The sequence below is a fragment of the Podarcis erhardii genome (assembly GCF_964252035.2).
Source record: "Podarcis erhardii genome assembly, chromosome: 9".
Taxonomy (NCBI): domain Eukaryota; kingdom Metazoa; phylum Chordata; class Lepidosauria; order Squamata; family Lacertidae; genus Podarcis; species Podarcis erhardii.
The window spans coordinates 25,279,783-25,293,149 of record NC_138512.1 but is presented as its reverse complement, the minus strand read 5'-3'; the positions used below and the strand labels follow the sequence as shown (position 1 = coordinate 25,293,149).

The 13,367-nt window shown below is 41.2% G+C and overlaps 1 protein-coding gene across 3 annotated transcripts in view; it reads left to right on the top strand.

The window, feature by feature from the left end:
* CRACD (capping protein inhibiting regulator of actin dynamics) overlaps window positions 1-13,367 on the top strand; it is a 124,341-nt gene that overhangs the window by 71,262 nt on the left and 39,712 nt on the right. For all 3 annotated transcript variants that reach the window (XM_081875616.1, XM_081875617.1, XM_081875615.1), the window contains one exon: window positions 8,399-8,534. In XM_081875616.1, coding sequence (XP_081731742.1) covers window positions 8,415-8,534 — 120 coding nt within the window. In that variant the 5' untranslated portion in view covers window positions 8,399-8,414. The remainder of the gene's footprint in view (window positions 1-8,398; window positions 8,535-13,367) is intronic.

Here is a 13,367-nt window from a genome sequence, read left to right as displayed (position 1 = left end):
AACTTGCATGAGGAAAGAAATTGTAAGTAATGATGGGTGAGTTTCTCCCCTTACTCTTGCTCAATTTGAAATGAGCTCAGGTAGAACAATTTATTCCCCTCCCTGAAATGGGAAGGAAATCATTCTATTTTCAAACTCATTCTGAATCTCAGCTCCTTTGCACCTCAGATGTGCAGCAGAATAGGCTTCTTCTGTTGCCACCTTCCTCTATTAGATATGGAAGGATCAGTACATTTTGGTTCTCTTGGGTTCTATTTTTCCCCAGTCTTAAATGCAATTCTCAACATTTCTGCAGCAATTTGTGATTTATTTTATTTGAAAAGTCCTCATGAAAATTATTCAACATTTTAGCGTGAACCCCCACCCCCCCATAAACACATTTTAGCATGTTGTTTAGGCTAATGTAGACATTCTTGCAAGCAATGTAAGCCTAATACAATGCATTTTTGTATAATATTTTCACTGATATATTCATTTAAATGCACATTTCCCCCCAATATATTCATTCTTGTCAGCATTTGGTTGGATAACTGCACTGCAAAATCTGGATAAGTGTGAATTTCAAAGGATGCCTGAGTTTCTGTTCTCATATTGTTTAGGAAAGTGTCAATTTGATTTGGGTTTCAAAGCAAACTGAAACGATTTTCTCCCCCCCCCCTATTCTCTGCCACAGCCCACTTCACTTTCTTATTTGTCCACAGGGTCAGCGGTGGTGGACAGAGCACCAGTTTAGCAATGTTTAAGTACTAGGAACCTGAGCTTTCCAGGTCTCCTGACATTCCTAGTGTGGTGTCAAACGTAATGGGAACTGCCCTTCCAAGGGTTCCTGGAACATTGGGTCTTACAGAACCCTTCCAGTTCCTGATGCCACCAATATCAAATAAATTCAGATGGTATAAAGAAGTAGGTTGAGAAGGCTGAGAAAGTGGCTTAACTGAGCAGGCCCAAACTTTGGAGGATCTGGGGTCTGAACTGGAATTAATGCAGTGGTTTCCATACTGAGGAATGTTTGTTTCAGATCTCTTAGTTACAGAGGATTTAGGCATGTAAATTTAGACGTTTATTTTTTATTATTATTAAAAGCAAGGGTACGTGATGCTTAACTTTGGAGTGACTGGCTGCCAAATATGCTTGTGGGAACTCTCAGCTTGATACATCCACCATGTTGACTGGGAACCATACAAAGCCTATTGAGTCTGTGAATTCAAAATTACCGTATTTTTTGCTCTATAAGACTCACTTTTTCCCTCCTAAAAAGTAAGGGGAAATGTGTCTGCGTCTTATGGAGTGAATGCAGGCTGCGCAGCTATCCCAGAAACCAGAACAGCAAGAGGGATTGCTGCTTTCACTGTGCAGCGATCCCTCTTGCTGTTCTGGCTTCTGAGATTTAGAATATTTTTTTCCTTGTTTTCCTCCTCCAAAAACTAGGTGCGTCTTGTGGTCTGGTGCGTCTTATGGAGCGAAAAATACGGTAATAATCTAATATTAAGCCTAATATTGTACATGCTATTTATCTGGAGCTGCACATTTCCCCTTTCTTGCCTTTCTTCTCATTATATAGTTCTATTTGGCACTCAGGTGCTTTTTAATTATTTGTCACAATTGTATTCTGTATTTCTGAGGGCAGCATGTCTGAAACTTACCTCTCTTTATGTTCCCAGCCATCCTGCGAGATAGGTTAGGGAGAATAACTTTACACTTGACCACCAAATGAGGCTCATGGCTGAGAGGGATTCACATTCAGATCTATGCAGTCCAAGTCTAATACTCTAATCCAATGACAAGGAGGCTGTGGCCCTCCCTGATGTTATTAGACGCCACTTCCATCAGCCCCAGCCATCATGATCAAGGATGATAGAAGTTGGAGTCCAACAACATCTGGAAGATGTTCTCCATCCTGGCTCTAACCAGTTATATCTCAGAGGGGTTGGACATATCTGCAATAATCCAGATATGAGCTGACTCCAATCTTGCCTCTGAAAATACAAAAGAGATTATAAACACATTTTTTTTCTGCAGGCAAGTATCTTATTTTCTCACAGCTAGCATTTCTGGAAGGCGCTGATGCAGAATGTATGATATCATTAAAAAGTTACAGCCTTTTTTTTATTATAACGTAAGATTTTGCATAAGGAAGGATATTTCCAACTGTGAAATTGGGTTGCATAAACTATTCCTCATCCCACAGCATGTTTGTAAAGGTTGAAGCTGCAATAAACAATCTCCAGCTGCTCTCTTGATCACTGATGCTGGGAAGTGATTCACCAGTTAGGCCAAGGTAGTCAATGAAGGAACCAGCAAACGCGTAACTCAAATACTACAAGCATAGAAAATGGTGAAATTACAGGTTAACATGATTGAGAGTACATTTTGGTGTATTTTTGTGGCCTCTCAAACTTTTTTTTTTGCCTGTTTGCTTCATGCAATGAGACTAATATATGAGATACATATGAGAGATATTGCCAGACTTCATTTCCTGTTTATTTCTTGGAGTGCTTACTTCTTCCCTTTAGAATCTTGCATTGCATCGTTCTCATGGCAGTTAAGCCTCTTGCAGATAGTGCATGTTTCGGTTCTGATGTGCATTGCGGGCCCAAGGCACAGTGGAGCCGTAGCTGGTGAGCCCCAGACTGCAATCAACACAGGACAAGCATTGGGGATTTATACAACCCAAATCGTATTGATTTCACAAGTTTTGGTGCAAGCATTGGGTGTGTATCGTGAATCAACCAACCCAACTGCTGGTTGATTATCTTGCCATGGTTAACCAAGGCATAACGGATCACCCTATGGAACGCACCAAATCAGTGTGACCCTGCCGGAGATCACCTGTCAGGCCCCTTCTGGGCATGTGAACAGAAGCACCTCCACCCTGGATGCTTTCAATGGGATACCCTGATTCCTTGGACTGTCAGGATTCCAACTGTGCCGTCTAACCAGACTCAAGGATCCAACCCTAAGCCTTATCTGCCACTCGAGTTGGACCCTCCAAGCTCTAACTGAAAGAAATGCCAGGACGCAGCTTACTTTTATGTCCAGAGAGCAGACAAGAGTGAAGCCGGGGGCAAGGGTTGCACTCAGTCCACTCACCAAGCCACACCCCCAAGCTCACCCGCGATTGGCTAGAATTGTGGGCGAGCTCTCAAAAATCATTGGGGTTCATAGGAGGAGGAAATGACTGGTTGCTCTGATCTTGGGTGGACGTTTGTTGCCACGACTCAGGCTGAACTGCAACTGCCGCCACCCCACAGACAGAGGCAAGCGGCTATTCCACCACAGTAATTCACAGTCAAATTTCTGATAAAAACACCAATGTGAGCTCAGCCTTGGATGCTGTGATCATAAGTATCTGAAGAGTCACTCACATGTATCATGGCAACTGTTGTCATAGTATTATCATGCCATTTTAGTAAAAGAATTGTTCAGTGCACAGTAGGACCTTGCTCCAAGCAATGCTTTATTCATTGCCAGGATTTTTTTTTAAAAAAACCCAAACCCCAATAATTTGGCACCCCCAAAGTGATATTATTTTGGAATTATTTTCTCGGGGGGGGGGGGCGTAAAAACAAGAAGGCATATGGGTGCGAGCACACTGCAGAATGTTACTCTCATTCTTTTTCATTTTCTTGTTGCTATTTGCGAATGCCTCAATAAGGGAGTGGGAGGCAGGTTTCTACACTCCTAAAAATATGTGGCAGCTTGAGGTTTCCAAAAGATGATAATGGTCTTAGAATTGTGCAGGAGCACAGCAAGGATGCAATATAGATAAATCGCTATACTTGGAAATATATTCTTGTCACTGTAGGTGAACCATAAACATAGTCGCATATAGAAATACCCGCCAGGATATGTAGCGGATATAGCCATAAAGTATCATAAGAGGAAAGGACACAATCATAGAATCGTTGAAAGATTAAAGATGGAATGTATCCAGAATGGACTGGAGAATTAAGTATGTAGAAGAGCAAATGATTTATTTATTTTTTGAATTGTCATCTTCTCTCAACTGGAGACAAACAAACCACTGGGCTCAAAAAGTTCTTTCCCCATTTCATGTTGAGTTTTTTAGGTTTATTATTTGAGCAGTTTTTGTTTGCTGTATTTTATTAATAGTTTGTAAGCCACTTTGAGTCTTATTTTATAAAGACCGATGGGTTACACATTTTAAAATAAATATTTATAACATTGGCCACCTGTGTATAGTATCATTGGTTGTTCAGAGATATAATACTCTCCAGACATTACCCCATGTAGTTTAAAAACTCATTAGGCACTGCTGCCACCAGAGTTACCTGCTGGAATGGTGCCACAGATCTCTAATTAAACCGATAAAGTGAATTTTCCTATAACTGTACTTCTGGCCTCTAATAGTGCTCCTTATTTTATGTAATACTTCCACACTAGATCAGTGTAGTAGGGTTGCAGGCAGTGGGTCAGATGTTGATGTGTTTTCTTTACAAATAGATCAGGAAGCGCCACTATGAAGTCTATAATTGGAACTTGTGATCCAGATAAGTCACTTGTGGAACTGCACACACAACCAGGATTTTCTTTGACATCTTCACCGCTGCAAGAAAGGCAGCCAAAAAGGCAAGCCGCTTTTAAGCCAAATAGCGGATTGACTGTTTAGCTGTTTGAAGAACTGTGGAGAAAACTTCAAAGAAAGTTCTGGCACTGTCAGGCAATTCTCCACACACAGCTTTTTTGGGGGGTGGGAAGTAGGATGAAAGCTTATGCCTTAAAAAACTAGTTAGTCTTTAAGGTGCCGCAATATTCTTTGTTGTTCCTGCTGCAACAGACTGTCATGGCTACCCCTCGGGAATCTGATATGATATTAATAAATTATGTCTAAATTATTGTCCCATCTGTTTTCAAATTGAGATTCTTTAGATGAAGATAAGGTTTCTAAAACGAAGTCCTCTTCTACATGCATGTATAGTGCAATATGTACTAAAATACTGTATTTTTTGCTCTATAAGACTCACTTTTTTCCTACTAAAAAGTAAGGGGAAATGTGTGTGCATCTTATGGAGCAAATCCAGGCTGCGAAGCTATCCCAGAAGCCAGAACAGCAAGAGGGATCGCTGCTTTCGCTGCGCAGCAATCCCTCTTGCTGTTCTGGCTTCTGGGATTCAGAATATTTTTTTTCTTGTTTTCCTCCTCCAAAAACTAGGTGCGTCTTGTGGTCTGGTGCGTCTTATAGAGCGAAAAATACAGTACATTGTGTTGTCTTTATTGACACATAGCATTTTATTCCCTTGTGTCTTGAATTCTCTGCAACTCTGAGTTATTCTCAACACTGGGTATGATCCTAGTGAAGTTGAGCACTTTTAAGGCTCGTTGATTCTAGTGGCAAAACCAGGCAAGTGCTTAAACCTCCATTGCTGAAATAAGTAAGACATCAACATGCTTTACATTGGCTTGATTATGCTCAATGACTGGTAGACTTCAGCAGTAAACATTTATTTAGTGTCTCAAGCAGAAACTGTCAAGCCTTATGAAGGTGTCCTGTGCTTCTTGTAGCTCTCAAAAATTGTGATAACATGATGTACTGAACTATTTTAAAGCTTACTAGCCAAGTCCAGCTCAAGAGAGTTCTTAACTCTGCGGACGTGGCCTCTGTCTGGTACAACTAGCTGCATTTTATATCATATATAATTCCTTGCTTCTGCTTTGATTTATATTTAGGGGAAAAATGATTCAGTCAATTTGCATTTGTTCCAAAGGCTCTTATTAATGGTTTACTAAGTTTTCAAAGACAAAAGCTTTTCATATCGTAATTATATAACAGCAAGAAGAAATTTTCATCTCTCCTATAACTGGGAATCGGAAAGCCTTTGAAATCCACATTCCCGTTGACTTTTGCTCTGTTTTGCTTCATAATTTCATTTCAAGGAAATCAAGCATTCAAAATACAAATGGTAAATTGCCCTTGATTATATATATATTACCACTCATGTGGATTAATGTGTGACTAGTGGTGCAGGATAACATATGGCTGATTCATACATCCTATATACAGTCTCTTTGGGAATAAACGGAGCCACTGTCGGCTGATGGGCAGGGCTCTGCTTGCTTTAAGCAACCATGTATCTGCTCAGCTGCCATGATTTCAGCAATGTCAGTAGATTGAACAGTTCCACTGCCAGCACAGGCATTGTGAGTGTAGACGCATTGGACCATATTGTTGTTGTTGTTTAGTCGTTTAGTTGTGTCCGACTCTTCGTGACCCCATGGACCAGAGCACGCCAGGCACTCCTGTCTTCCACTGCCTCCCGCAGTTTGGTCAGACTCATGTTTGTAGCTTCAAGAACACTGTCCAACCATCTCGTCCTCTGTCGTCCCCTTCTTCTTGTGCCCTCAACCTTTCCCAACATCAGGGTCTTTTCCAGGGAGTCTTTTCTTCTCATGAGGTGGCCAAAGTATTGGAGCCTCAGCTTCAGGATCTGTCCTTCCAGTGAGCACTCAGGGCTGATTTCCTTAAGAATGGATACGCTTGATCTTCTTGCAGTCCATGGGACTCTCAAGAGTCTCCTCCAGCACCATAATTCAAAAGCATCAATTCTTCGGCGATCAGCCTTCTTTATGGTCCAGCTCTCACTTCCATACATCACTACTGGGAAAACCATGGCTTTAACTATACGGACCTTTGTTGGCAAGGTGATGTCTCTGCTTTTTAAGATGCTGTCTAGATTTACCATCGCCTTTCTCCCAAAGAGCAGGCGTCTTTCAATTTCGTGACTGCTGTCACCATCTGCAGTGATCATGGAGCCCAAGAAAGTAAAATCTCTCACTGCCTCCATTTCTTCCCCTTCTATTTGCCAGGAGGTGATGGGACCAGTGGCCATGATCTTCTTTTTTTGATGTTGAGCTTCAGACCATATTTTGCGCTCTCCTCTTTCACCCTCATTAAAAGGTTCTTTAATTCCTCCTCACTTTCTGCCATCAAGGTTGTGTCATCTGCATATCTGAGGTTGTTGATATTTCTTCCAGTGATCTTAATTCCGGCTTGGGATTCATCCAGCCCAGCCTTGCGCATGATAAATTCTGCATATAAGTTAAATAAGCAGGGAGACAATATACAGCCTTGCCGTACTCCTTTCCCAATTTTGAACCAATCAGTTGTTCCATATCCAGTTCTAACTGTAGCTTCTTGTCCCACATAGAGATTTCTCAGGAGACAGATGAGGTGATCAGGCACTCTCATTTCTTTAAGAACTTGCCATAGTTTGCTGTGGTCGACACAGTCAAAGGCTTTTGCATAGTCAATGAAGCAGAAGTAGATGTCTTTCTGGTACTCTCTAGCTTTCTCCATAATCCAGCGCATGTTTGCAATTTGGTCTCTGGTTCCTCTGCCCCTTCAAAATCCAGCTTGCACTTCTGGGAGTTCTCGGTCCACATACTGCTTAAGCGTGCCTTGTAGAATTTTAAGCATAACCTTGCTAGCGTGTGAAATGAGTGCAATTGTGCGGTATTTGGAGCATTCTTTGGCACTTCCCTTCTTTGGGATTGGGATGTAGACTAATCTTCTCCAATCCTCTGGCCACTGCTGAGTTTTCCAAATTTGCTGGCATATTGAGTGTAGCACCTTAACAGCATCATCTTTTAAAATTTTAAATAGTTCAGCTGGAATATCATCACTTCCACTGGCCTTGTTATTAGCAGTGCTTTCTAAGGCCCATTTGACTTCACTCTCCAGGATGTCTAGCTCAAGGTCAGCAACCACACTACCTGGGGTATACGAGACATCGATTTCTTTCTGGTATAGTTCCTCTGTGTATTCTTGCCACCTCTTCTTGATGTCTTCTGCTTCTGTTAGGTGGACCATATTAACAGTCCATAAACTGATATTAGAATGAGTATACAATGGCATATGGAATGAATTTTGAGTGATCAAAGTCCAAATTAAAACTTTTTAATTCAAGAACATGCCTCACTGATAGACTTTTTATATTGGACAAAACAAATTCAGGATTGACCTGAGCTTATTTATTAGTCTCTGTATTTGAAACTGAAGTCATAACTAACTGATATTCATCAATTTCAGTGGGTCTGCTCTGAGTATGATCTAGTAAGGTACCATTACCTAAAAACTAGTATGTAGTAATTCCTTGTAAGAGCTTGTATATTTTTTGTGCCATGATTTGTATACTACAGACATATATAATGCTCATTGGTCTTTTCCATATTCACCAAATGGTACTTGTGGAAAATGTAAGCTGTGGAAGAAACGTTGTGAACAGAATGCAAATTAAATATTTTGCCTCCCCCCATGAACCTTCAAAACCAGTTAGGACATGGTTTTAAATACATACATACATTAATTTGGGGAAGCAGTGCAATGAAAAATGGCAGAGATGCTTTTACAAAATAAAATCCTCTATGTGTTTTGCTTCAGGTCTTCCAATCATAGTATGGGAACACGGGCCTTTTCCCATGAAAGTATTTTTATACCTGATGGGCGAACAGAGAGTGAAGAGTCTCTTCAAGCAATGTCACAAGAAAACATCCTAGGCAAAGTCAAAACCCTTCAGGTAAGAATTAGAAAGCGACATGACTACAGGTGTTGCAGTTCAAATCTTTTAATTTTTCTTGTTTCATCATCTTTCCTTCCTTCTGCTGACCCTATTGCTATGCAAAATGTCACGCTGTTAGGAATGTAGGTTCATTCTAAGTGTGTGTATTTGCAATTTACAGTTTCTGGCAGCGTTCTTCATAACCCTACTTCAGCATGAAGGCCACACATAAAATTAGGTGAAGCACTGACCACGTGTTCCAATACTGTTGTTTGTGCTACATGAGGTCTGCACAACTTAGAACCCACTAAACTGAACACAATCAGAAGTTAAAACTCAATCAAATTAGGATTGAATAATTAACAGTTATCTGATGTAATGACAAAATATAAACCAACACCCAAGACAGCCTTAAAATGCACTCCTATCTCCAGAGGACAAAGGAGCAGTTAGGGAGATAGGAAGACAGGAAGACTTTTTATTTTACTTCTTAAAAAAAAGATTGATTAACCTTCCCGATTTAAGGTATATGTCTTTGAAACCACCTGTTGGCAGTCCAAGGCAAGCAGTAAAAAAGGCTTGTCACGCATCTGTCAAGTCCCAATGCATGGGTGGTGATGAGTTCCATCCAGTCACAAGCTGTCAGTTAACTAAGAAAAACTTGATAAAAATCAGCACAAGCAAATGGAAAAGCTTTCCCTGGGCTGTAGGTTTGTGTGTGTATCTGAATGTGAAAATCTCCCTGAAAGTAGAAAACTCCTCCCTGATATGCTCTGCAGGGTTTGCAGTGAGAAGGAGATACGCAGGCAAAAGTTTGTTCTGCTGGTGGATAGGGCCACAGGAAGGAAACCAGATCAGAAGGGGGCCACAGTTGTGCCACATTCCAGAGCTGATGCACGCTCTATCAGCAGAAGATGCATACAGGAGAGCATTATTTACAACTTTATTCAGCGTTGGTCAGAACAAAGAAAACATGACTGCCTGCTTCAATGTCTCGGGCACAGAGAGAGAAACGAAAGCAAAGACACAACAGAAACATCCTGTGAACAGGAAATACGCAGACTCTGTAACTCACAAAGCCTGCTCCCTTTTAAGGTGGAACGGAAATATCCTAACAAAATTAGCCTCTTTTAAATGAGCCGGAATTTAAGGAATCAGTGGAAGAGAACAACAAAGGCATGGTTAATGGATACATGTGAGCCTCAGAGTGTAATAATGAGGCAGCAAGATAATAGTTCTTCATAAGCACAATTTGATCTCCATTTGAACATCAGTGCCTTGATGCCCGGGCTGCATTATGTGAAATATGACAGACGAATTATGTGAAATCTCTAGCAGAGTCTGTGCCCTTGGGTGCCTAAAGATTTCCTTCGGTAGGGAAACTGGGCTGCATTCTCTCGGGTACTGTCAACAACGGCTAGTTCCCTTGCGGATTTTCCCATCCTTTGGGAAAGTTGGAGCTGTTCCCACGTTACGCTGCACACATGCACAGACATTTGTGTGGTGAATTTGAAAGCCAGCACATGGATTGAACTCAGTAATCTGGATTGGGTGCATGCATGTTGGAGCGGTCACTGTGTTGTGGATATTCCAGCCAGCAGATGACACAGAATTGTAGAATCGTAGACCAAACCCCTGCAATGCAGGAATCTCAACTAAAGTATCCATGACAGGTGGCCATCCAAACTCTGCTTAAAATCCTCCAAGGAAGGAGAGTCCACCACCTTCCGAAGGAGTCCACTGTCAAACAGCTCATACTGCCAGAAAGTTCTTCCTGATGTTTAGTTGGAATATCCGTCCTTGTAACTTGAATCCATTGGTTTGAGTCTTTCCCTCCAGAGCAGGAGAAAACAAGCTTGTTCCCTCTTCCATGTGACAGCCCTTGAGATATTTGAAGATGGCGCTTGCCCCCCTCGCCCCACACATTTTCACAAAAAAATACTTCTTGGGTGGGGTTTAATAGTGGGGCTGAATGGTGATTAAATACAGAATCTAGAGCCTAAGAGTAAGATAAAATCTAAAATGCTATTCAAATAAATTTCTTGCTCATGGTAGTGTTGATTTTTGTGCATTGGTTTTGCAGCATTCTACTGCTTTATCTAAAAAGGTGTTTTTTTAATTGAGTCTTCTGATCTTTCTGAGCTTAATTTGAATGGTTTATTTGTTTCTTCTGAGATACAATATGAAACCTTGACCAAAGCCACACAGCAAATGAGTCATACTTCTGTTTCATATACAGTAGATATCCATCTTCTTTAATATATTTTATCTCTCCCCTGTTGGAAATAATACCTCTATTTTGAAGACGTCTGTCTGGATTTGACAATCTCATATTTATTTTTTTAAAAATCAGCATGTATCCTTTTCTTTGAGTGTGCATTTCCTGTAGATTTTCACACATTGGATGACAGGCAGAGAGACAAAATCTTGTGGTAAATTTCCCTGTAATTTACAAAATAAAAATAATTAACAGTCTCCTCTCTCCTAGCTGAGTATGATTCATCCAGCTATTTCAAGAAAGAAAGGATAAATTTTCCATTTGCCTGTTCCAAATACCTTTTAAAGAGTTTACTTTCCACATGAAATGTATGTCCAATTATTCAGCCCTTTGGTGCCAATCAGAGAAGTGCTACCTTTCTTCAAAGAGGGGTGGGGCGGGGCGGGGAGGATAGCTGAACATTTCAGCTTAGCGCCCCTTCAGCGAAGCGGCAGGAGAAACGGAGCCCCTTCCATTTCTCCTCCTGCTTCGCTGAAGGGGCGCTGCACAGCTCTCCCTCTCTGCTGAAGCCAGGAGAGTGAAAAATATGGTATTTCCCCCCTGATTTGAACTATAAATCAGTGGTTTTCTTGAGTCAAAATGAGAGTACCCCCTAAACATTTTTAAAGGAAAAAAAGCACTGGTCTTAAGTCATTTTATAGCACAATTGCTGCTAGACCAAATATGTGGCAGAAAAAGGAGTGAAGCTCGTGAGGGGAAAATATATTTTCAAGTACCGGAAGCATTCCATCATTACGTTACAGTGCCTGCTGTGGCTGTAGAGACTGATATGGAGAGACAAGTTTTGTTGCAGTCGTGGCAGATGCAGGCGTACTGTGGCATTTCGTCTTTCTTCGCTCCTCCAAGCAGTCATTCCTACTCTGGAATCCACTAATCCACACATTATTTATAGCAGAAGTAAGGAAATAAGACTTTGCAGGCCACTCACACGCTATCTTTCTTCATTTCTGTGTAACATATTATTCAGTTCTAAAGACTTTGCTAGGTCTAATAATAACAATAATAATTTTATTATTTATACCTTGCCCCATCTAGCTGGGTTTCCCCAGCCTTCAGATGTCTTCTAAAAGTTATATAGTTCTTAAGCTCCTTGACATCTGAAGGGAGGGCATTCCACAGGGTGGGTGCCACTACCGGGAAGGCCCTCTGCCTGGTTCCCTGTAACGTCGCTTCTTGCAGTGAGGGAACCAGCAGAAGACCCTCGGAGGAGGACCTCAGTGGGGGGCTGAACAATGGGGGTGGAGATACTCCTTCGGGTATATTGGGCTGAGGCCGTTAAGGGGTTTTAAAGCAGCGAGGGAAGAATTAAATGGAACACTTCTGAACAGTATAGCCAATAAGGGAAAAAGGAAAGGGGAGCTGGTGTTGGGGTGGGGGCAGGATATAACTAAAGGTTGATAACAAGGAGTATAACTTTAGGATATAACTAAAGATTGCTAAGCAAGGGCCCTACTTGTATGATACCTGAAGAATAGTGAGCACCATGTATTGGTTGAATCTTATTATTTTTATTCCAGCTTTTCAGTATGCTTCTTTCAACCCTGAACTGATGGGTGCATAACCCAATAACCACGGATACACTTCATAGCTGGTTTTGCCATGCCTGTGAAAGGGAGCTCCACAACTTTATCTTGCTTTTCATTGGGGAAAATATTTTCAGTGCAATCCTATGTTTACTGAGGAAAAAGTCTCATACTGTTCAGTGGAGTTTACCCTCAGCAAGTGCAACCACAGAAAAAAATTCCAGGGTTGGAGCGAAGTGAAGTGGGAGAGCAGGCTATCTTCTCCCCGCCTACAAAAAAAGAGCGAGAATTGCCCACACATTTTGCCTCATGTCTCAGGTTCTGCAAAAGATAGTAGCTTTCTTTTTATAAGAAAGAAATCTGGGAATCTGGACATTATGATTCATGGGGGCAGGGACGTATACACACTGGCCCTTTACTCTCCATGATAGGTCTGTGTGTCTGGCTATTAATCAGAAAGTTGGTGTTTCGAGCCCACCCAGGACCGGCTGTGGACAAGATTTCTGTATTGCAGGGGGTTGGACTAGATGACCCTTGGGGTCCCTTCCACCTCTACAGTTCTATGATTCTGTGACTCCCAGAAGTATACAAACTTACTAGGGAGTAAGAAGGTAATAGGGCTGACTTCAGTTTATTAAAAGCAGCTGAATGTATATATTAATTAATTTAATAAATTATTTTTCTTAGTAGTTGATTCCCAAGCTGTAATGATTTTTATTGATGATGGAGCACTTCCAGAGCTTGAGAGTATATTTTCCCCCTCAGGAGCTTCACTCCGTTGTCTGCCACATATTTGGTCTAGCGGCAATTGTGCTATAAAATGACTGCCGCTGTTATAAGAAGGGGGAAGGTTTTCTCATCGTTTTCTATGTCTTAAATGATAGTGCTCTTCAGATACAAATTATCACCTCTCCTCACCCCCACCCACTCCCTAAAGGAAAACAGAGATACATTTTTTAAAAAAACAACCCAATAATAAAAAGTAATTATGAAGGTACAAGGAAATACACTTCCAGCAATGTACCTTTCTTATGACATCCATATTTTGCT